Source organism: Leucopleurus acutus (genome assembly GCF_964270905.1).
Source record: "Leucopleurus acutus genome assembly, chromosome: 5".
In the NCBI taxonomy this organism is placed as follows: domain Eukaryota; kingdom Metazoa; phylum Chordata; class Mammalia; order Artiodactyla; family Delphinidae; genus Leucopleurus; species Leucopleurus acutus.
In genome coordinates, this window is record NC_139147.1 from 28,047,372 (window position 1) to 28,072,255 (window position 24,884).

Here is a 24,884-nt window from a genome sequence, read left to right on the forward strand (position 1 = left end):
TCCCTAAGAGCACCTATTCAAATCTCTCTTTTTGTCCATAACATTTTCACTATTCCTTGTCAAAAGTCTTGAACAGGTGTTAACATGCGACTTAAACAATATTTTCTAATTTTCACACATCATCTTTAATGACAGTCTTATAATCCTAATTCTCCTCTGCAAATCTATATATACTGTCCCGCGTCTCAAAGTCTACCATCTATATTGAGTTCACAGCTATCATTCTAAAATCTTTCCATCCTTTCAACTAGAACACTGAACCATGTTTACTCAGTTTTGTCTCCTTCATTTTAACCAGCTGTCTTCAGTCAAAATCTTTCTTTTTTTCCTTTTTCTACCTAATTTCATTTTCCTCCCAAGTCTCAGAACCTTGAAAGATATGTTATTCTCACATACTAATTCCTCCTCTATTTATACCACTTCTCTTTTTTCCAACTTCTTATAACAAGCTTCTCAACCCTGTTCAAGAGACCTTTCATTGGTTTCAAAACAGCTTTTTTACACATATTATCAAAAACAACTCAACAAACACTTTTTGAGAAACAATAACATCCTATTATAATGGTGGGACTACCAATGGTCTCTTTTAAGTTTAGTTTAGTTTGGTAAGCAAGAAAGGGCACAGCAAATAATTTCAAAATAGCACAGTACTCGTTAAGACAGAAGTATGCTCTGGGTGTCAGAAAAGCCCTTGGTTCACTCTAGGGGCTAGAGGAAACATTCTAGAGCCAGCAGCTCTTAAGCTAAGTCTTATAACATCAGAAGAAATTAGGCTAGGGATAAAGGCTGGAGGAGATTCCAGACAGAAGGAACAACAAGTGTAAAGACAGAAGAAATTAAATAGCACTGGGTGAATGAGAACTTTCGATCTATTCTGCATTATCACAGTGTAAAGTGAGAGGAGGAAAACAGTAGAAAATGAAGGTAGAGATGTAGATAGGGGCCAAACCACACTTTGTCTTGAACTTGGACACAGCAACTGAGTCTGTCTTACATACATAAAACTTCTCCCATCACCTATTACATGTGTGAGATAGGAGTATCCTAGCTTTGGCTGACATAAGACCATTTTTGGAGCAAAAACACTAAGATTACCTTGAAATTTTGAAATTAAAATATTTTATCAATGAACATTAAACAGCATTTAATGTCATTCAATAGCTATAAACATCTATGTGAATGGGATCTTCCTGGTTGTTTCCTAACTTTGAGAAGGTCTATAAAACAAAATCAAAAATTCTCTTTAAGTACAAGTTAGTAACCAAACTTCTCAAATCCAGAATGCACAGAAATACCTACATTTTATATAATGCAGTTATTACATAATGAGATAGAGATAAATGAACATATTTTTCAAAACTCAACTATATAAGCATAAATTATTCACATTATAAAGAAAAATTAGAGTCCCGTGTAAAATTTTCCATATGTATGTATGTGTATATGTGTATTTATTTATTTTGTTATGTTGTAGTAAGCCTTTTTCCAAGATCTTTATTCTGGAGAGAGGTTGGAGTTAAGGGAAGGAAAATTCTGTTAAACAGTAAATCTATCAGTAATTAGAAACAATACTTTATCTTCAAAAATAATACAAAGATCTCTACCAACACTTAACATCAATAAAACAAATGACTGTGCCCCATTTAAAATTCCAGAAACTTTTGTTTCTTTAATGAGTAAGACCTTTAGATGTTCCATATTTCAAAACAATGAATACAATATGAAATGTTTTATAAAAGGATATACAACTTAAATATAATCTTTTACTCCTAAACTGAAAACAAAGATAGCAGCTAAAAAAAACATATGCGCCTTTCCACTACACCAAAAAGAACCAAAGCTGAAGTTGTTCCTTTTTTGTTCTTCACCTCTGTTTAAACAAAACACAGCTCCAAGAAAAATGTTTCATTACATTCTAATTAAAATATTAAGAAAGAAGTAAACTTACTCGTATCTGCTTGGCTTCCCACACTGATGTATCTATCATTGCCAGGTAGCGCTGTTTGGTAGTAAGTTGTCTCCTCCTGCTGAGGGGTCTTGGCATTCTTCGCAGTAAGGAAAGCCACTGCTAGTTCCAAGTTTCCGTTACTATCCTTCAAATATCAAGAACGGAACATCAAATATTTTGGAATAACTCTATACATTCTCATATGATTATGTAATCTTCTCCATAACAACTAATACTAATAGTAAAAATCATTTTCAGATTTAAAATTATTCTATGTGATTCTTAATTCTACAGTATAAATTCACTGTAAACAAAGTAGACTATATAAATAGTAATTCCTTTTTCTATTAATTAAAACTACTAATATAATGTAAAAATCAATTCTATAACTAATTATCCAATCATAACTTACACTCTTAAACAAATGAACAAACTAAAAAATGTTTTCTGGAACTGACCACACAAAAGGGTGAAAAATAAATATTTAAAATAGTACTTCAGCAAACAAGGACAATAAAAGATATTCCCTTTAGTATGTATGCTGAATGCCTACCTAGAGGCAAACTAACAAGCAAATATCAAAGACTCATAAGAAGAAAACAGCAAAATGGTCTGAAGCTTGATAGAGAGACACACAGAACTCCTAGAAATACTCAATACTATCAAGATGAAAATCCTACCCAAATTAAATATATAAATTGTATGTAGTTCTCATCAAAAGTATACCTGGACACTTTGTTATAAAGCAGAAACTAACACATCATTGTAAAGCAATTATACTCCAATAAAGATGTTAAAAAAAAAAAAGAATACCTGGACAAAATTATTCTAAAGTTAATTTAGAAGAAAACAGATGCTAAAAAACTAAGAATTTTTGAAATAGCAAAATGAGAAGAGACTTGCCCACTTATCTCTATATGCTCTCCACAGTTAACAATAAATATAACACTAGCTCTATGACAGCTAAGTGAAACCACATTATGAAATCCAGATATTAGTAATGAAGTTATCTTTGTAATAGAAGGCCATAACCCATAATACTACGTAGGCCTTTAGAAGTTTAGCATACACACGAAGCATAATAGGAAGCCAGTGGAAGGTTTTGGACAGAAATGACATGGTATGACTTACAATTTAAAAGGATTACTCTGGCTGTATGCTGGGAATAGACTATAGGAGAGAATGGGTACAAGCAGAGAGTCCAACATTATTTGCTATCATATTAAATGTGGGGAGGGATAAAAGGAGAAAGAACAGGATGATTCCAAGATTTGAGGCCTGAGCAACTGGAAGAATGAAGTCTCCAACCCATCTTAACTCCAATTCTAGCAGCCTTTGAGGAGAGAAAAAATTAGGAGTGCAGTCTGAAAAGCACCACTGTTTTAAACTTTGTTATCTGTCACAACCATTATAAGATTCTTAAATGAATCATTCAAAATGTGGGTTTAGCATAGTCTATAGTTAGATAAGTAAACTAGTCGTAAAATAACCGTAATAACAATGGCTAACATTTATTGAACACTGACTATGTGCCAAGAAATGTGCTAAGGGCTTTCCATATACTCTCTCATACAATAATAATAAACTGAATGCAGCAGGGATCTACACTCACTTTGGAGGTATAAATAAATTCTCAAAATAAAAAACAGTAGAAGTGCTAAAATCGATCAATGACATTGTGGCTCCCAAAAGTAGACTCCTTGTCAGTATATTGCTAAGAGAGTCAACTCATTATTAAACATCTTACAAATTTATATTGAGCAACAATTAAGGTTTAAGTACACTGTTTTCCTCCCCAGATACTGATAACTGAAACAAAAGTTTAAAAAAAAAAAAAAAAAAAAAAAAACCATGGTCACACAACCTACCTCAAAGGAAATGTGGACAATAATTTAATTCTTTACATTTACTTAATTTAGCATATACTACGTGTTTCCCAAGTTAAAAAAAAATAAATAAATAAGTGAATTCCCCAAATTTGCCCTGACAAAGTAATGGGTGTAGCCCCACACTCAGTGATAACAGAACGGGAAAGGCAATTTCTGAAAAAAGACATGGAATGATTTAATCATATTTAGCAGAATAAAGAAAGGACTGGCAATCATCTAAATGTCATAATCATAAAAATTGAGGCGCAACACTTTTGCTTCCTCTCCAAATACTTACAGTGGCTTCATAACCATGCATTAAAATGCTCCTAACCGTACTGTTTCATCATTTTCCTGATTGGGGAAAACAGCTGAAGCAAAGCTTCCAGTAAGGGCTTCCCTGGTGGCACAGTGGTTGAGAGTCCGCCTGCCGATGCAGGGGACACAGGTTCATGCCCCGGTCCGGGAAGATCCCACGTGCCGCAGAGCGGCTGGGCCTGTGAGCCATGGCCGTTGAGCCTGCGTGTCCGCCGCAACAGGAAAGGCCACAACAGTGAGAGGCCCGCGTACCGCAGAAGAAAAAGCTTCCAGTGAAAGGAGAAATTATGTGTGGCACTGGGATCAGGCTGCTTGGTTTCTATTCCAAGCTCCTCCACATACTATGTGATCTTCAGCAAGTCACTTTAACTTCTCTGTTTCCTTATCTTTTAAAAAGGGGATAAAAATAATACCTACGTCATAGTTATTAGGAGGATGAGTTAGCCACATAAAGTACTTAGAATAGCACTGTAAGTGCTTAATAAGTGCTAGTTATTATCACTACAGTTATGATTACAATCATCCAAAAGATAAATTATTTCTAGAAACAAATGAAGAACTTTTGGCACAAAATCAAAAATGATATAATTAATGTTGTCTCTCAGAGCAACTTGCAAAGGACTGAAGCTATGTGTATGCCTATAGTAGCAAAAATGTTGTACTGCTGTTAGCCTTTGGCAGCAATCTATAAATAAACTTAAAATGCAGTTCTAGTTCTTGAACATCTTTCATTCACTTGCTCTCTTTCAATGTGCATATCCATGTGATTTGACTCATCTGGGTGCCACTGTGTGGAAATGAGCATAACTTTGTAAAATATAACAAAAATCAGGCCCTTCATTTGGTGCATAATAGAACAGTTTGATGTTGAATGTTCTTAAGGTGCAATTAATTGAATGTTAGCCAATTTATATTTCTCCTTCTTGGAAGAAAAAAATGTTAACTTCTGATACTCTATTAATTTTCTCCCACCTCCTCTTCCTCCTCTGCCTCTACCCCACCCTACCCCACACCCCCAATTAAACTCTAAAATCATGTCTCTTGAGTAAAACCAGCCATTAGCACTTGGATTCACTTCCCACCTTTTTGCATGAAAAGTGTTTCACATGGAGAGGTCTTCTTTCACTCCAAGGTATCTTGGAACATTAGGCTGCTAAAAGCTAACATGCTTGAAGTTGCACTATGTTATGTTAAGTAAGGTTCTTAACTTTATAAAAGTTCTTTCCTATATCTCTAGTACCACCCATGGTATAATTTAAAAACTCAAGTTTCAAATATGGTAGGCAGTGGAGATGAGGGTGTACTAGAAACTGTATGTCGCGAAACAGAGGCCATACCTTCAAGGCTTGCTGTAGTATCTGGGCATCATTAATCCCAGTAATTTCTCTCAGCTGGTTCAAAAACGTCTGCTGGTGCTAGAGGAAGGGAAAAACCAAAAGTGTTATCTATGAAATCTGAAAATATACAAGGACAAGAAAATAAATGACCTTTGGGAAAAAAACAGAAAACACAAAATAAACTAGAGTGAAAAACAAAAAAACAATAGAACTTGACAAAGACTGAATAAATTTCATTCTTTTAGGAAGAATGAACCATACTGTGGTAGCCCTCATTCCATTCTCATGTTTCTAAAAGCCCATTCTTCACTGCCTAATTTATGCCTCCCAGCAAGAAAAGAAGTGATCTGCCTGATGGCTAAACTTAAGAAGAACTAAGGAAAACAGGTATTCATTGGGCTACTTTAACTAGGGGATGGGACCACAGAATGAAATCCAGGCAGCCCTACTAATCGCTCCCTCTACCTTAAGTCAACCGGCATTGAGGCACCTAGGATGTTTGGAAAAAACATGCCTTTGGCAGGCCAAGCACTAGGTGGATATATTACACCACGGGGATTCTACCCTATTCAAGGAAAAAAAGGATCATCTCATTTTCCAATCTGTCATAAAAGATCCGAAGTAAAACTGATCACTTGCCCCCATTTGCTTTAAATCTGTTTATACTCTATTGATCTATATAATCGACTATACTCTACTGGAGAGAAAAAGAGGTAGGATAAGATTCTACTACCAAAACCCTTCCCTAAACTTCCCTAATTAAGAACCATGCTCCTCCCTACATCTCTGCATTTCTTTTTCTTTTTTTTTTTTTTTTTGCAGTATGCGGGCCTCTCACTGTTGCGGACTCTCCCGTTGCGGAGCCTGTGCTCCGGACGCGCAGGCTCAGCGGCCATGGCTCACGGGCCTAGCCGCTCCGCGGTATGTGGGGTCTCCGGACCGGGGCACGAACCCGTGTCCCCTGCATCGGCAGGCGGACTCTCAACCACTGCGCCACCAGGGAAGCCCCATCTCTGCATTTCTTAAAACAAGTTCCCCAAAACTGTAAGATGGCATCATGAAATAAGGAAAGCTCAATGGATATGACATGGAAAACAAGTCACCACTAGAATAAAATGATCTGCTGAAATCTTCTGTCTTCCCACTAAACATTCGTATGTGACACTCACTAAATGTCACTCAGTGTTTCCTCCTCTAGCATCCTGTCCAAGTTCTAGGTAGGATAAAGGGCAAAGGACAAAGGGTGTCTGCTAAATGACTCTGTGTTCTTTAATAGGCCTTATCTAGTGACTTCCACTTAAGGCCTCACTGAGCAGAACAAAGTCACGTCATGTGGCCACTCATACTTGCAAAGGAGGTTGGGAAATGTATTTTTCAGCTAGGCAAAAAGCTTTTCTGCAAATCTGTTGCTAAGGAAAAAGAAAAGAATGTACTGAACAGGCATTGGCAGTATCTGCCATGCCATCAATGAATTTTAATTTCCATAAACATCTTATTAAAAGCTGAGATAACTGAGACTAAAAATAAATTACATAATAAAGTATATAAACAAAGGTCATATAAAATGCCAAAAAGAATCAAAATAGTTGAATAAAAGAACTGAACTGCCAAATTCACAGTGCTGAAACATGAGAAAAATAAAATTCTCTTTAGACCTGTCAACTTTTCTACTTTCATTTTAAAAATTACTATTAGCTAGCAACGGAACCACGACTAACTTACACAATATGCAACATTACAAATTAAAGATATATACAAATTTTATAGAAATTCTCCTTATCTAATTGCAATGTCTTATTTTAGTGAACATAAAATATTTCAAAGATTTTACAAGCTTGTTTGTAATCACCCCTACCAGCACTCCAAACTCCATTCTTTACACAGAATATAATTTTCCTCAACTGCAATTATTCAATCGTGTATCAGGAAAAGACTGTTGAATACCCCAAAGAAATCAGTCATGTGTACAAATGATGCTCGCTATTATTTATAATGCTGGAAAAATGGAAACAATGCAAATGTCCTTCCACTAAGGAAGAGGTTCTAAACTGTAATGTGCAAAAGAATGCCTTGATAAATTTGTCAATAAAGAAGATTCCCAGGCGCCACACCCAGAAATTGTGATTCCAGGGCCATCTGGATCTGCTAGGGGATCTGTTAGGGGATCTGCAATTTTAGGAAGCATCTCAAATGATTTTGATATAAATGAACCTAGAAGCACAGTTTGATTTAAGCAAACAACTGTATATTTTTAAATAGCAAATATATAATCTATATAGCAGTTAATCTTTACAAAATCATATTAAGCTAAAGTGGTAAAATACAAAATTTTGTGTGTATATGTTAATAAGTACAAGGTAAGATGTAAAAAAGAATGTAAAACCCAGAAAAGTTTACAGAGCCTGCATTGCATTAGACTCCCAATTCTTCTCCCATCTCTGTACCCACACCCTTTGCCACTTCTCACCTCCTCTCACTAGAAACACGATATATTTCCTTGTTGTACTGATGATAGGCTTGGCCATGTGACAAGCTTTCATCAATGGCATATTAGCAAACAGTATGCAAGCAGACATGAAATGTGCTTGCATGGTTGGGCTTCCCCTATTGAACTTCTGCAACTTCCTCAAGAAGAACATAAGCTGGGTAGCCCACTTGTTGCCCCAGAAGAATGGGGCATGTGAGAAGAACCACCCCAACCAACCAATCTGAACACGACGACAATATTTTGGTATGCCACTAACTTTTGCTGTGGTCTGTTACACTGATAGTTGACTGCTAGAGAGTATTATAAGAATACTGAGTATTTTATGAAGAGAAGCAACGTCTAAAACTTTTTAATTAATTAATCTATCTATCTATCTATCTCTCTATCTATCTATCTTTGGCCGTGTTGGGTCCTCGTTGCTGCGTGCAGGCTTTCTCTAGTTGCAGCGAGCGGGGGGCTACTCTTCATTGTGTTGTGTGGGCTCCTCATTGTGGTGGCTTCTCTTGTTGTGGAGCATGGGCTGTAGGCACATGGGCTTCAGTAGTCATAGCACAAGGGCTCAGCAGTTGAGGCTCATGGGCTCTAGAGCTCAGGCTCAGTAGTTGTGGTGCACGGGCTTAGTTGCTCTGTGGCATGTGGGATCCTCCCGGACCAGGGCTCGAACCCGTGTCCCCTGCATTGGCAGGCAGATTCTTAACCACTGCGCCGCCAGGGAAGTCCTAAGACTTTGTTTTCACTTAGTATTTTGTTCATCTTTCACAATAATGTCAGCTAAATATCCTAATAAAATAATTCAGGTGCATGGTTCTTCATCTCATGAATTTTGACTGAAAAATGAAACAATAAAGAGAAAAGGATGAGGGTGGGGAAGAAGGCAGAGTGGGAAGGAGAAAAAGTAAATGTATTTTCTTAACTAAGTTAGCAAGAAACAGGACTGAGATCGAAAGAGGCGAGCTATGAGAAAAATTCTAAGTTTATGGTAGAGAAGCCACCTCATTTGTCAAGTTTTCCCCTTTGTTATTGGCATCTTCCAGCTGTGCTTTTCCTGTCTTTGAAAATGTGCACCTTCATTTCCTACAATTATATGTTTTTGTTGCTATTATTTCTGTTGTGATTAAGACCCTGGTCTTCTTTCAAGGTCTGCACCTTCTTATTCACCAAACTTCTGGTCTGATACACCCTGATCCTCAACTAAAAACGTCCTGCATATGGTTCTCTCCTCCTTGACTAGCGATTTTGGATCCAAGGTGGATCTAACCCACTATCATTTCTAGAATTCCTTTCCTGAGCTCTGAGGTCTTCCTTGTCTGGATTTCTTATCTACTACAGTATAAGGAGGTGGGTGCAACATGTTCACACTGCTGGACCAAGAAGACCAAGACACAATGTTCAAAGAGATTCAATGGCTTGCAAACACTACAAAAATCAATAAGCAAACAAACCAAGACTATCTACAGGCCTTCAGATTCCTTCCTCGATGTAATCTTTACTGAGTGATGACATCCTTAAGTACCTACTACGTGCAAAATCCAGTACTATGCACTTCAGGGAGAAGAAGGCATCAGTAATTTCAATATAAAGTAAGGATCAGAGTGTTTCACAGAAATTCCGTCTCCCCACCCCACCCCCTGCCGTTCATCCTACGTAATGCTGGGTCTGTTTTAAATCTGTTTAAGTAAGACTACAGCATATTTAACATTGGTGTAACTTCTTGAGAATGCAAAAAATGATCACTGGCTTAAGCCAAAACAGAAGACAAGCATTTATTATGCTCCTGCTGTATGCCAGACTGTTTTAAGTGCTTCCGGTGTATAAGCTCATTTAATACACGTGCACGTGCACACACATAAACCCTCTAGAAAGTTACTCTCATTTTATAACTAATAGAATATTTAAGAGACTAATGAGTACAGAGACAGAAATGACTGACTAATTTTTCAACTTCCAGAGCCCATGTCTCTTCCACATTTTCTCTATGGTATCTGATTTTGCAGATTAAAGATTCAGTGAAAATTGAAAACTCAGCCCAAAAATCCATTACTATGCTGACATAATACTTAGATAATGGTACAAGAAAACTGGAGTAATGATGACCACAAGGCAGGAAAGCTTTCTGTGTTAAGGAGTGAGTGACTCTTAAGTCAGTCCTTGGTTCCTTTGACTGAATTTCTAAATATAAATAAAACTTGGTTTAGTGCAAAAGAAAGAAAGACAAAGGTTTTCATCTTCAGGGGAAAATACAGTAACTCTTAGAATAACCTCTAAAAAAAACCTCAAAATCTCTAAGAAAAGAAGAAAAAAACCCAATTTGATAGAAAATCCCAAAGTATTCATAAGCTTCAGAATCACATGCCCTAAACTTCAGAATCAGCATTGCTAGGCACCAAATGGTAAACATTTCAAAGTTGCCTATCAATGAAAGGATTAACTATACTACTGCCTTTAAGGTACATAACCATACATATATCTATTTTTACAAATACCTTCTGCATATACCTAATTAACACTGAACTGCCTTACTTCATGTTATCTCTTACCATAACAAAAAGTTCCCAAACTTCATTGACAGATAATTTCAAGTACATAATATATCCTTCAAGTACATCTTTGTAAGACCCAAACCTGCCTCTAACCAGATATATAAGAAAAAAAAAAAACTTCATTTCATTAGTCTTTTTTATTTTTATTCGTAATTTTAAGGAGGACAACATGATGACCTTTCATTTCCCTTCATATGTAATAATCTATGACCTCTCTGAGGAATTTTCCTACAGTACGACCCTTCTCATGCCTTAAAGGGCCCTTTGCATGCCCCAGCTATCTCTAGCTTCACCCTGCACTACTTTCCCCTTCTTCCTCTTCCCTCTTTCATAGGGTCTACAAAATACTATTCAACTTCCTAATTCAAAGGTCTAACCTTTCTGTTAAGGTTAGAGGTTCCCCTGACACTTACCACAGATTGTAATAACATACTATGTTAATCACCAGACTCTAAATCGACGAGAGCACAAGACTGTCTATTTCGCTCATCACTGTGTTCCTGATAACTAACTAGTACAGTGTCTGGCACACAGTAGGAACTCAATAAATACTGACTGAATAAATGAATATAGCAGAGTTTGCAGAGGTGAACTGGAGTAAGTCAGATCACAGGGCTTGAACTCATCCACAGGAAGGAGGTACAAACTAATTACTGGAGATGGGAACAAGAAGCATGCATAAATCACGCCGCTTAGCAAATTTTCTACACTTTCCTACATTGCACCTAGAAGTTCACAGAACACTTTATAACCTAGTTCTGGTCCTGTCAATCCTGCCTGAAGGGAAGTATACAGTACAATATTGTTCAAATTCCCAACTGCAAATAATTTACATATTAATCTCAAGAATAGTTGGGGTATCCTGTATTTTCTACTGCCAGAGAGCTAAGGTTTATCTCAATCTTGCTGGGTTAACAGCACTTTATTTTTTATTTATTCAAATAAATTAATCACATACCTCTATGGATGTATAAATCTAAAAGTATGCTTTTTTATTCTTCACTATTTACATTTAGCCTTAGAAATGCTAGAAATTCTGAATTTAAAGTCTTTTCCCACCTTTTTATTGAATCCAGAGCTACAATCTTAAGCATTATGTAATCCCCCCAAAAAAATAAGAAGTGAAGAAATGAGATATTTTGTTCGCCCTCAATAAATGTTTGTTTCCATCCTTCCTCACCTACGAGTTCATACCCTTACCTTCCACTCCAGCCCTTCAACCAATCTAACATCTGCATGATGTCCATGCCCCTAATAGAATCTCCCATCCCTATTAACTGGCAGATATAAGACATGCATCAGAAGTAGAAACTCTAAACACAATTTTCCCCAAATATACTGTTACACAGCGCTATAAGCTAAGTTCACACAAAGTTAAATACATATCTTGGCCAAATAAGAACCTAATATCATGAAACATGGTTTCTATGGCAATATGCATTTGGAGTTCCAAAAACCCAACTTGCAAAATCTTTTGGAACTGTGTTTTTAAATTAGAATGCCTATATTATGGAATATGTGGGTAAACAAAACTTCTGTGAATCAAATCATATCCTTGAACTGCAACATTTTCAGTTTAAATAAAGTATATATTTAACTTGTTTTTGATGCTAATGATCTGGCTGATTCCTAATATACCTCTCTAAGATATATAAAATCTTTGTGTCCAATTAAATCTTTATGTGTCTCTTGGTTTCTGTAAATTTTCATAATTAACTTTCAGTCCAAAAATAAAATCCCTTATACTAATAAGTATGCTTTACATAGAACTTTCAGACTAGAATACTACATAATTCCTAGCAGCTATACGTGTCACAAACAATTCCTTAAAGCAAATACAGTATTTGGTCACACTAATTACATTCATAATACATCCTACTGACTATTAGGAACTCCATTCTTCTAGATATAATGTTAGGTTTAATAAAGCTTTCTTGCCCGGACCCATAAAAGAGCCATTTGCAGAAGCCTTCAGCCTCCAGCACCTCAGCAAACTTGTCTTCCATCCAGTGGGCTTCAATCACAACCTCTCCAGTAAGAACTGAATCTCATACTTGGGGCTTAGTAAGACCTCTCCCAAATGTATTCCTTCCTTTATTCTTTAGAGTTCTCTCTGCACTTTAGTAGCCAATCATCTATTACTAGTTCAAATTACTGTGTAGTTTCTGTGTCCTAACTGGACTCTTACTCATACAACTTCCTTAAAAGCAATTTTTGTATTCTAATACTACGTTAATGATGCAATTCTGTACTTTTAAGAGAGTAAGTCTCAAAAACAATAGGAAGAGGAAAATTAACCATATATGGCAAGTGCTATCCAAGAACCACCGCTTACTGAGCACTTATTAAAAGTGTGTAAGGCACCAGAGATTTCATTATGTGGGCATGATCAATTAAATCACTGGCCATTGGTGACTGAGCTCAATCTCTAGTCCCTCTCCCCTCCTTGAACTGGAGAGTGGGCTGAAAGTTCTAACTCGCTAATCATAGTGGTTGGTTTTTCTGAGGCACAGCTCCCATTCTGAAACTATCTAGTCCCCCAACCAGGAGTTATCTCATTAGCATACAAAAGACAGTAAATTTCTGTGGCAGAAACCAGGAGAAAAGACTAAACATTTACTTTTTATTTTACCACGCGTAGCCTCGTACAGCTACTTGCAGATAACAGAAGGCACCAAATTGTTTGGTTTCTTTGTCCTTGCTCATGGACTTGTCTTCGTTTAGAATGCTACCTTCAATCTCCCCATACATCTTCAACATTACCTCCTCTATGAGGCCTTTCCTGTTCTTAGAGCCTCTCCTTGGTCCTACCAATATATCCTGTATATACTTCACTTAACTTCTAATATAATGTATGCATTTCTGGCTCCCACCCACCAAACTATAAGTTTTTTTATAGTGTATTATTTATTTCTCTATCTGCTTAAGACAAAGAATAAATGAATGGATGGACATGATAATGAGAGTCGACTGGGTATCTAAGCAGAAATGTACAACAGGAATTGAAAACCTGAAACAAGAGTTTATTTGAGGGTGAAAATTTTATTTTGAAAATACAAACTTGGTAGTAATGAACATATATGACTGAGAAACTACATAATCTCTCAAAGCTTGCAAAGAAGAAAGCAGAAAATCAAAGACTAAACCTTCAAAAACTCCTACAGTTAAGTAGACACATAGTATATGGTATTAACAGCCAAATTTTACCATGCTGTATCGCCCAAATGTAAATAGTTTAAATATATGTACTGAAAGTACACAGCAAAAGCTGACAAGCTTACAAAAATCTTGCCCATAGCTAGGCCTACTTGCTACTGTCTTCTTACCCATCAATTCTCAACTTCTCTGTGTTTGTAGTACTTGTTCAAATATTAAATATTTTTGGCAGCATGCTTGAAAAGGTTTAAAACTTTCACCACAACAAAATTCAACAACTCCTAAAGGAAGTGGTAATAATTACAACACAATTATTATTCCAGTACAACAATACTGTTGCATGGTATCTGCAAAAGGAGTTATCACACTACACAGTAGTATCTCACCCTCTTGATTATCCAGGCACTAAGACATGCTCACAGGCAAAATATTGACAAGTTCCAATACATAATATTTATATGGCACTAACTTAAAAGTAAGCTATAATTGTTACCTCTTATTCACAGCAAGTGTATTCCACTCTACACTAAATCACAAAACCTGTTCAGTTCAACATTCTGCTTAAGAGATACTAGAATAATTACAATACATTTACTAAGCTATAGCAAAAAAAAAAGTTTTAAACTATGATCATTCTTGGTGGCACATCTCTGAAGATTTGACAACAAAAAGGCTGAGAACACTACTCTTAAGACAAAGGCTATCAAATAAGTACCAGGGTCACAGATGGAATGTGGATGACAGCAGCAATAAAATCTATTCCGAATGTTTAATAAAGATATTTTACAAGAATATCCTGATATACATACATTACTTTCCTTGGCTGAAGCTGCAACTGCCAAGTTAGCTTCTGTAAAACACTACCATCTGTCAAATTAAGCTAACCTTGTTATTCTGTTTTTTTAATTTTGGTTACAACTGAGTTAACAGTTGGTTTTTGGTTTCAGTGCATAAAAGCTACACAATAGAACATAATAAATGTGTATCTATTTTATATTTATGCAAGCTTCAGTAAAACTATAATAAAAATACTTTAGTTCAAGAAAGAGTTCCAGAAACCTCCTTTCCTGTCTTCCTTTAAAACAGTCCTAACTCAAGGATAAAAAAATACTGCCATCAAGTGGAGTATTAATGGGAAGGAGAAACTTTTCAATAAAGCTGCTGGTTCACCAGATGAGAAAAATCAACTCGGACACCTACTTAGACATGCAAAATTCAAATCCAATTGGAATAAGACTTAAATACCAAAAGCAAAACAAGAAAAAGATTACACGGCAATAAAAGAGAGTATCTTTATGAAACAGGTATGAAAGATCAAAATAAAGGAAACTAATTACATATAAGACTAAATCAAAATGGACTCCTATTCATGAAAGAACAACATAAAGGGAGTAAAAAGACATACTGATAAACGGAAAAAGATATTCGCAGAATATGTAAGTTGGGGAAAAAAAAGTAGTATATAAACTATAAAGAACTCCTTCAAATCAAAAAAGGTAAAACAATCTCCCCCCCAAGAAAAAAAAACAGAAACAAATGTGAATTTCGCAGGGAAAAAAAACCTCAATGGTCCATAAACATATAAAAAGATAACCAATTAGGTTATCAACACCAGAATGGTTAAGTTTGTGTAACCATAAGTATAAATAACCACCACATATGCTCATATGCTTCCTTCTCTATCCCACCAAAGCTTCACATGCTCAGATACCCTGGGTGCCCTCCCTCTGATGCCACAAGCAAAAATGGAAATATCATCAGTTCTATTAGTTCTGCAGGCTTATTACCAACTTGAAGTCCCGGCCCCACTGTGGAAGCCCGGAAGTCAGTTCTGAGAATATGTATGGTACAACTAGAACAGGCACAAAGAGTGTCCATGACCCCAGGAGGCCTGTACAGAGAGCTCCTTCTTCCCTCCAAACGCTGGAAATTTTAGACCTGAGGCAGTGGACTGCTGCTAATTTCCTTTCAACCCACTTCCTTGGCCCTGTCCTGACCCAAAGCCTTTCTCTAAGGTCTCATGGGAAGACATTAGGGGCCCTCTTTCTGACACACCAAGACCAGCTCAGAGGCCTCAGTGGAGGATACAGCAAGCCCCACACCTCCAGCCCAAGCTTGCATGTATTCTGGCTCAAATTATGACGCATAAACTTTTGTATATGCAGGTGTATGGTTGGTTCTCACATTAGTGCAAGCACAGCATCAGATCCCGGCCACTAATGGTTCTTCATTCCTGGTCCCTCTCTCTATACTCCTCCCCCACATCTTTCCTCTTCACTAAGGACCTAGCTCTCAGCTCTGCAGCCAAACCTGTCCTCAAAGTTAGTGCCACTCACCCCAACAGAGCCACTTCCAGGCTGAACACCACCAACAAAAACCCAACAAATAATAAGTTTCTAGTTCAAAACAAGCTATTCTTCTGTCTCATTCTCACATGGACCAAAAACCGTAAGAAAAGTCTTTCTCTGCTCAATTGTTTACCTGTCCACAGTTCATCCCACCCCATCATTGGTCCCCCAAGTTCTTTCCAAACTTCCAAGCTAACTACAATGTGAAAGTACTTTTGTACCCTGTGGGGAAAAATACACATCATAAAGATTATTCTTGGGTGTGCTATTAATTATTAAAGTGATTAATGTTAGTCTGAGGCATGAAGAAGAAAAGGCTTTTCATTCCTCAGTAGTGAGCATTCTTTATGAGGTATTACTTTAAAAAATATAAAATGAAGGAAAAATTGTGCAATTTCATTTTGTTTTGTAAGCATATCAGTACATGCTCCTAAGTGTTTTACCTCTAGGAACATCTTTAACTTTTTTGCCATTTTCAGACTTGGAAAAATAAGTAGCTTTTGTTATTGCTGATCCTGTGAGAATGTAAAACTGAATAATAAATGAGAAACAATGCTTAAAAGTCATCCAAAAATAGCCAATAAGCACATGAAAAGATGTCCAAAACCATTAGTCATTAGGGAAATACACATTGACACCACAATGAGGTACCACTACATACTCATTAAAATGGCTAAAATATAAAAATTGACAATACCAAGTGTTAACAAAGATATAGACCAACTGGAACTCTCATACATTGCTGATGGGAATGTACAATGGTATAACCATTTTGAATAAAAATTTAGCCATATCTTACAACAATTCCACTCCTATGTATTTGTCCAAGAGAAATACTTTAGAAGTATATCAGGTAACAAAGTAACGAACTGTCCTTTAAAAACAGCAATAAAGAAGGATGTGAGGCAGTTAACAGAGATACCATAAAACATTACTAAAACTGGATGGAGAAATCATGGGGAAAATAAGGGAGGAGGATTAAAATGAAGTCATTGATAAGTTTTTCCACAGACAAAAGGCAGGCTGGGACTTCCTTGGTGGTGCAGTGGTTAAGAATCTGCCTGCCAATGCATGGGACACGGGTTCAAGCCCTGGTCCAGGAAGGTCCCACATGCCACACAGCAACTAAGCCCGTGCACCACAACTACTGAGCCTGTGCTCTAGAGCCCACGAGCCACAACTATTGAGCTCACATGCTGCAACTACTGAAGCCCACACACATAGAGCCTGTGCTCCGCAACAGGAGAAGCCACTCCAATGAGAAGCCTGCGCACCACAACGAAGAGTAGCCCCACTCGCCACAACTAGAGAAAGCCCGCGCAGCAACAAAGAGCCAATGCAGCCAATAAATTAATTAATTAATTAATTTTTTACAAAGGCAGGCTAAGGACATGGCGGGGGGGTGGGGGGCAAGGACCATAGGGTCCTGCTCTGTTTCACTATGACAAGATCAGGGTGTAGCAAGAAAACTCTGGATAGCTGTTTATAAAGGTCTCCTAGGGTGACATTAGCTTAGAAATTATTACATTTAAGGGTGTGATCTTATACTATCAGTGTCCCAGAGTAGACTGGCATGTTTTAGTTCACAAGAGTAAAAAACAAGAAAGAAAATAAACCAAACCATTTGTTCATTTGTTGGGGGGTGAAGCCGAAAAAATAAATAAATTTTTAAAAAAATAAATAAAAGCAGCAATAAAACAAAAACATCCACTATCATCACTTCTAAACAACATTTATCATATGTCTTACCTAGTATAAGAAAAAATGAAATTATAGGCATAGAAATTGCAAATAAATAAAACTGTCATGATTTATTTATGATATCTTTTATGTAGACATTCCAAAATTATCTATGAAAGTATCAGAATAAAGCTTAGCAAGGTGGCTAAATATAAGATCACTATCCAAAAGCTAGCTGCATTCATACACACCAGTAACAAATAACAAACATTTTAAAGCACCACATATTATTGTTATCAGAAAGTATCAACTACATAGGATAAACAATGTGTAAAAATTCTACTGTTAAAATTATAAACTAAAAAAAAAAAAAATTAAAGAAGACCTAAATAAAAAGAAGTATACCCTGTTCATGGATAGAAAGACTCAATATCATAAAGATGTTAATGATCCCAAATTGGTATATAGATTCAATAAAATTACTAAAAAACTCAAACAGGATTTTTCAGAGAACTTGGTAAAATTATTCTAAACTTTCTAAGGAAGATAAAGTACCATAATACTTCGGAAGAAGAGGGGCAAACTTATTTTTTCAGTACTAGAGATTACTATGAAGCCAAAGCAACGAAGACAGGACGGTATTCACAAAACAAATGACGGAACAAAACAGCAGAGGGTGAAAAAAAGCATTTTCCATAAAGCTTTTATATATGACAGAGATGGTCTGTCAGTTCAGTGGGGGAGAGCATTAACTTTTCAATAAGGTAAGATTAACAACAAAAAAAAATCATATACAAAATAAAAATTAAATTGGATCCCTACCTCACACCAGGTACAAAATATTAAGTACAGACAGAATAAGATCTAGATGTTACAAACATAACTTTAAAATTCTTACTACTATATAGATGAATTTCATTTATATATCAAGGTGAAAAAAGTTTCCCAAGTTAAAACGACTAAAATTAAAAACATATACCTTCAGGAATTCAGAGCGGCAATAAAAAGGAACTCAAGGGGAAAATGAAAACAGGATTCAAGCTGATTACAATCTCAAATGAAAATGGAGGGATGCGATGAGGGGACTATACGGTTAGATATAGGTTCCTTTCAAAGTTCTCACTTGTGTTTTAAGTAGTGCATTCAATGTGTGCTTATCATTAAAGATTAATATGCTATTTCATAAGTAAATAAAAACATATTTGCATAGAGAGCTGATCATGATCCAACGTTTATGATTAATTCAATTCTGTGTACTTCAGAACCAACTAGTGTATACATTATTAAAACAAACCCACAAAAAATATCTCACCACCTGTGGAGGGAGTAAATGCAGAATTGGCATTACAAAAATAATAATGTAGACAAAGTTAAAAGTTATCCTAGCACATAGAGCAAAAAGGGAAAGAAATTATAAAATGAAATTTGAAGCAAGGTAGAGAGATGAATGGTATCTAATATTCAAATAATGTAGTTTCAGAAGGAGAAAGAAAAAAGGAATAGAGTAGAAGTAATAATTCTTAAATATATATCTTTTTCCTGAGAAGAACACTAAAGTTTTCAGATCAAAAATCCTCGCCAGGATGGTTAAAAACACACACACACACACACACACACACACACACAAGTGTGTGAAATTTCTGCACTCTAAAACCAAAGAAGAAATCTTATAAGCTTATACAGAGGGTTAACAACTTATCTACCAAAAAAAATCAAACGGTATTAAACTACACAGAAAAACATAGTTAAAATTAAACACCTAAACACCTATTTTTAAAAACTTATTAGCTACTAACATGTAACACAATTAAGTAATATTTTTGATGAAAGGTATATTGTAAAAAATTTTAAATATCATCATTTAAATTAGAATTCCATATTATCCCAACAAAATCAAGAATGCTATAAGTAAAAATATGCTAAACAGTCTTATCTTATTGAGGGCACAGGGAAGGAGAGAAAACTATTAATTATTTATAGAAAAAACATGCTTAAATATATTCGTTTAGAATTAAAAGAGCAGAAAAGGCTCTTTAAATAAATCAAAGTCAGAGGGCAATAAAAGGATTAAATTTGTTATCACTATATATGGAAATGATGAAATCTTACTAAAAGACCAGCAAAAACACAAGTTTGGATTAGATCCATTAGAAATACAAAGATAATTTGATGAAATTACATTAAAAGTAGAGACGTCAGTATCTCTCAGAATTTAAGACATAAAGAAAAAAACATGAAATATTCAAATGACACTGTAAGTGTTCATTTAATATATAAATATAGAACTCTATAACTCTCAAAAAAATACATATCCTTTTCATATGATCATTAAAACCTCATGTACAGGGCTTCCCTGGTGGTGCAGTGGTTGAGAGTCCGCCTGCCGATGCAGGGAACACGGGTTTGTGCCCCGGTCCGGGAAGATCCCACATGCCGCGGAGCGGCTGGGCCCGTGAGCCATGGCCGCTGAGCCTGCGCGTCCGGAGCCTGTGCCCCACAACGGGAGAGGCCACAACAGTGAGAGGCCCGAGTACCGCAAAACAAAACAAAACAAAAGACATGTGATAAAGAGTCAACATCTAAATCTGATTTCAAAGCATTTTAAAAACGTATAACTGTAAGGACATTTCATATTACAATGAAACAATACATAGCAGAAACTAGTATTAACCCTAGTAGTATTCTGTAATCTTAGCTAAAACAATGAAACAGTTTATGAGTAAAGAGGTGTAAAGATTGGCAAAGAGGAGGTCAGATGATAATTATTTGCAAATGATATGGCCTGCATACAAAGAATATTGAAGAATATCAACAGAATAGTAGAACTAATGAAAATTCATTAAGGCAGCTGGATACAATGTTAGAATAACAAATCAAAATTAGGTGAGAAAAGAAAGGAGTAAAAAGGGAATAAGCAGCTGGATCCCTTTCTCTCTGCAAACCAAGTCTTATGCTAATACCAAGATAACCAACTATTTCATACTAAAGAATATCCATTTTATATAATGTTTAGAGTGATTTATATAATGTTAACTGTCCCTTGAAATGTTGTATTATATTTTTATAACTTTAGATAATACCTAAATTAGAAAATACCACATTATTTTAACTAAGAAATTTACCCTGAATTCAGCTTGTATTGTTTTGCAAGTTTTGTTTTAACTCTTAATTTGGTTAATCTGTGACATCCTTCCCACCTAACCCCCAGTATAACTAAGTGAAAGTGAACTGTTGATCCATAAGATTCCTTCTGCCTCCATCCTCTACTATTTCTTTTTTATCCTCCCTGTCTGGAATAAATGTATGCTTTGCTACACTAAACACTCAGATCTTAAAAAGTTGCTCATGTCTAATCATACTAACTTTAAGGCTTTAAAAGAAGATTCAGAGGCATTTAATGACTTGCCCAAGGTCATAGAAAGGTGATTGAGATCAACCCACATCCTAGTCTTTTCACTACACCGCCTTTATTCTAACAGTTGTCCACAGTGTCGAGCTTTCATCGTTTCTCAATAATGTTAAATCCTGAGATTCAGTTTGGGAACTAAAATAACCCCTGCGCTTGCATTCCTTTTAGAAAACACTCACTCATTCATCAAATATTTACTGAAACCTACTAAGTGCACGGAGCTGTTCTAAGCCCTAGGGTGAAATGAAATAGGCAAAATACCTTCCCTTATGAACCTTATGTTTTATTTAACTCAGGAGGATACATTTAATGAAAATAGTATCCAGCTCACTTAACTCTACAAATTAATTTGGTCCCTGAGAGGAAGGCTACTATATTGCTGCCCTAAAGAATCCTTATTTGGTAGTGTATATATGTCAATGCTACTCAGCAGCATAGCACAGGAAGATCAGCTTGGTGCTTTGCGACCACCTAGAGGGGTGGGATAGGGAGGGTGGGAGGGAGGCTCAAGAGAGGATATGGGGATATATGTATGCATACGGCTGATTCACTTTGTTGTACAACAGAAACTAACACAGCATTGTGAAGCAATTATACTCCAATAAAGATGTATTTTTTTTTAAATCCTTATTTGGGACCTGAATCTATGAATCAAATTTCTGAGATGCAAGGATCCTACACTTCGGTAAATATCAAGCACAAAGGCTGAATACACATGTTCAAGAACAAAATTATGACAGATTTTAACAGTAGCTAATCTGCTGCCAACTCCACCTCACCTGTATCGTCTTAAACCTCAAAAAAACAGCTCTCTGCAGTTACAATTAATCTCATAACTCCCTGACATGGCTAAACTTGAGCAATCAAGCAAAGAACACATCAGAGGAAAAGACAGCCCTTGCCTTATGTTACCCTGTGACAAGCTACTGTGTAGGTGACAAAAGACATATGAGTGTTGTGCTTTTTTTTTTTAATCATACATCCTTCTGGAAGAAAAAAAAATCTTGAAAAATAGAAAACTGTTCCAACTACCAAAATATGGCTCTTTATATAAAGCTAATATTATACATGAGCATACAACACACAATTTTTTAAAGGACAGCAGAAAACAGGCTAAGATTTTGGTTATGCAATATGCACTAGGCAATTCTCGTTTTACTAATAATTCATAAAGTTTCTAATTTAAAAGCAAAGAGTTTCACTTTTGTTTCTTTTAAAGTAGTTCATTTCCTAGTTACTAGCTTGAAGTCTACTTCCTAGTTACTAGCACGGTGGATTTAAATTGTCAATTCATTTTAAGTGGATGGTTTAAGGCATTTGAACCTATACGAATATTTTTAAATAGTTCTGAGTAACAAAGTAATAGTATATTGATATAGAAAGCAAACACATTACATGTTTCTTTTAAAAATAATACATAAACACCATGATGGAAGTATAAAAATAAATGCAATTGTATTGCTTTAAAAAAATGTCCACAGTATCAATGAGATGATCTGACAGACACAGACTAAAAACAGCATCATAATGGTAATATTTTAGACTAACAACTACTCCCTTTGTTTAAGGAGGGGACTCAGTAAACTAGGAAACTGGACTTGGTGGCCAGGACCACTTTCAGTAATTTGATTCTTGATTCACAATTTTATGCATAAACCTCTGAATTGGGCAGATCTGCATTACCTAATTTTATGCTAAAGAAGTACTTTAGTCCAAAATCAATTTAAAAAACTCACAAATATCTTGCCAATGTTCAAATTTAAGAGATGTGAAAAATATGAGTTATATTTCCCACTTTGAAACACATAGCCTTTAATATTCAACTTTGGACACAACTATAAACAGAAGCGACACCAAACCTATTAAATATTGCTTAGTATACATATGACCACAAGATCCTCCTCTAAGTGTTAAGACTTTGTCATACTCAACATCAAAAACTAAAGTTTAAGGTATTCCAAACAGAATGGAGGGGATTAGGAGATAAACTGTTCTAAACTCCCATTATTAAATCTAGAATTATTTCACTGTAAATAAACTGCAGTCTGCAATAGTCTTCTAAATTAACCAGTACAGCACACAAGAGTTCCAAAGACAAGTTTCCCAAAGCGCCTAAACTAACAATGCACTATCCTTGCTTTCCAAAATTCTTGAGCATCTTCAATTACCTCAAGTACTATAATAAAATTCTAAAAATAATCTCAAAGCAAAAACTTAGCAAGCTGCGTGTATACACATAGTCAGCAGGACAGCAGCCCTTATTCTAAAATCAAGCACAGGTAGGATATAACAATGCCAAAACTACAACAGGGTGGGGCATTCACTACTCTCCCAGAAAAATCAAATATACTTTTGGTAGCTGCTCTCTGTAAACGCTGGTTACCCCCATAATTCCAAGACGAGTAAAGCAATGTTTTCCTTTTGCCCAAAATGCTTTTCACACCAATGATCACCCCCCCCAAAAAAAATTAAGTCATAGCCAACTACTTTTCAGGATATGGTGCAAGCCGTGATAGTGCACTTGAGATTCTGAAAGCAAAATCTAGAAAAAAAAGTAGCATCTCTCATTACTTAACGTAAAAGATCTGAAACTTCACGCAGATTTTTTTCTTAAGTGAGTGACCATTCGAATGTGTGACTAAGGCAAGAGTAAAGGGTGAACGATGGAACAAGGTCAAACTTAGGGGACAAAGGATTCCTGGAATAAACACGGCCAGAAAGGTTTCCTTAAGGGACAGTTTCTATATTCAAAAACGAAAAAAAAGAAAAGAAAAAGAAACGGAAGGAAGGAAGGGAGGAAGGAAAGGAACGAAGGGAAGGAAGGGAGGGAAGGGAGGGAGGGAGGAAGAAAGGAAAAGGAACCAACCAAATCCTCTACTTTTACACCGAGTCTACCTGGTTAATGTACCTGTCCCGCCAGGCCGACTATTCAATTCTGGTGGAGACCCTTTTGCAAAATAGCAGGCCTGGAATGTTTCTACCTTGGAAATAAAAACTGGGTTCAGAGGGATGACAACTGTCTATTCCTTTTTTAAAAAAGAGGAGGAAGATAAAGTTTAATTAAGAAGCCATATAGAGGAGTGTAGGAATGTGAGGTCGCGCTCAACCAAATACTCGGCACCGTCTGCTACAGGAAAACAATCGGCAAGAAGGAAGTGGACTGAAACACGCTAACTACACCCCGCTTTCCACACGCAGCCCGGAACTGGGCGCGACGCCCCCAAAGCGGGTAAGGGCGGGGGGCAGCAAGGGGGAAGCCCAGGGCAGCGGAGGCCCGGGCGGCAGCGGGGGAGGCCGGGGAGGTCCAGGCCGAGGCGGGTAAGGGCGGCATGTCAGAAGGAGGAGCGGGGCCGGGCCGCACCGGCTCGCGGCTTCGCCTCACCTTCTGCGCCGCGCTCTGCTGCAGCACGTTCTGCTCCACGGTCATGGCCCCCGCAGCGCCGGCGGCGACACCGGCGGCGGCGTCCGGCTCCTCGAGCCTCCGCCGGCCCTGACTGCCACGCTCCGCCGAGCTCCAGGGAGCGGCGCGGACGACCGGGGAGGACAGCGCCCCCGCCAGCCAGGCGCGAAGGCGATGGCGGCCGGCGTGCGCGGGCACCGCGGGCTGGCGGCGAGGCGCAGACAGCAAGGGCCACGGCGGCGGCCCCACGACTCCGCGCGGCCAGCCTCAGCACGGCTCGTCGGCCGCGGCCCGGGCCATGAGCGGGGCGGCGGACACTCGGCGCGGGAGGGCGCGAGCAAGTCCGGACGCGTCACTCACGCGCTCCTTCGCTGGCGGCTCGCGGGCCACTG

The 24,884-nt window shown here is 37.1% G+C and overlaps 1 protein-coding gene across 1 annotated transcript in view; it reads right to left on the reverse strand.

Annotated features, from left to right (window-relative positions):
• Nucleotides 1-24,884, reverse strand: part of USP25 (ubiquitin specific peptidase 25) — a 139,955-nt gene extending 115,071 nt beyond the window's left edge. The window contains 3 exon segments of the mRNA XM_082840200.1: nt 1,949-2,093; nt 5,472-5,549; nt 24,475-24,884. Coding sequence (XP_082696326.1) covers nt 1,949-2,093; nt 5,472-5,549; nt 24,475-24,519 — 268 coding nt within the window. The 5' untranslated portion in view covers nt 24,520-24,884.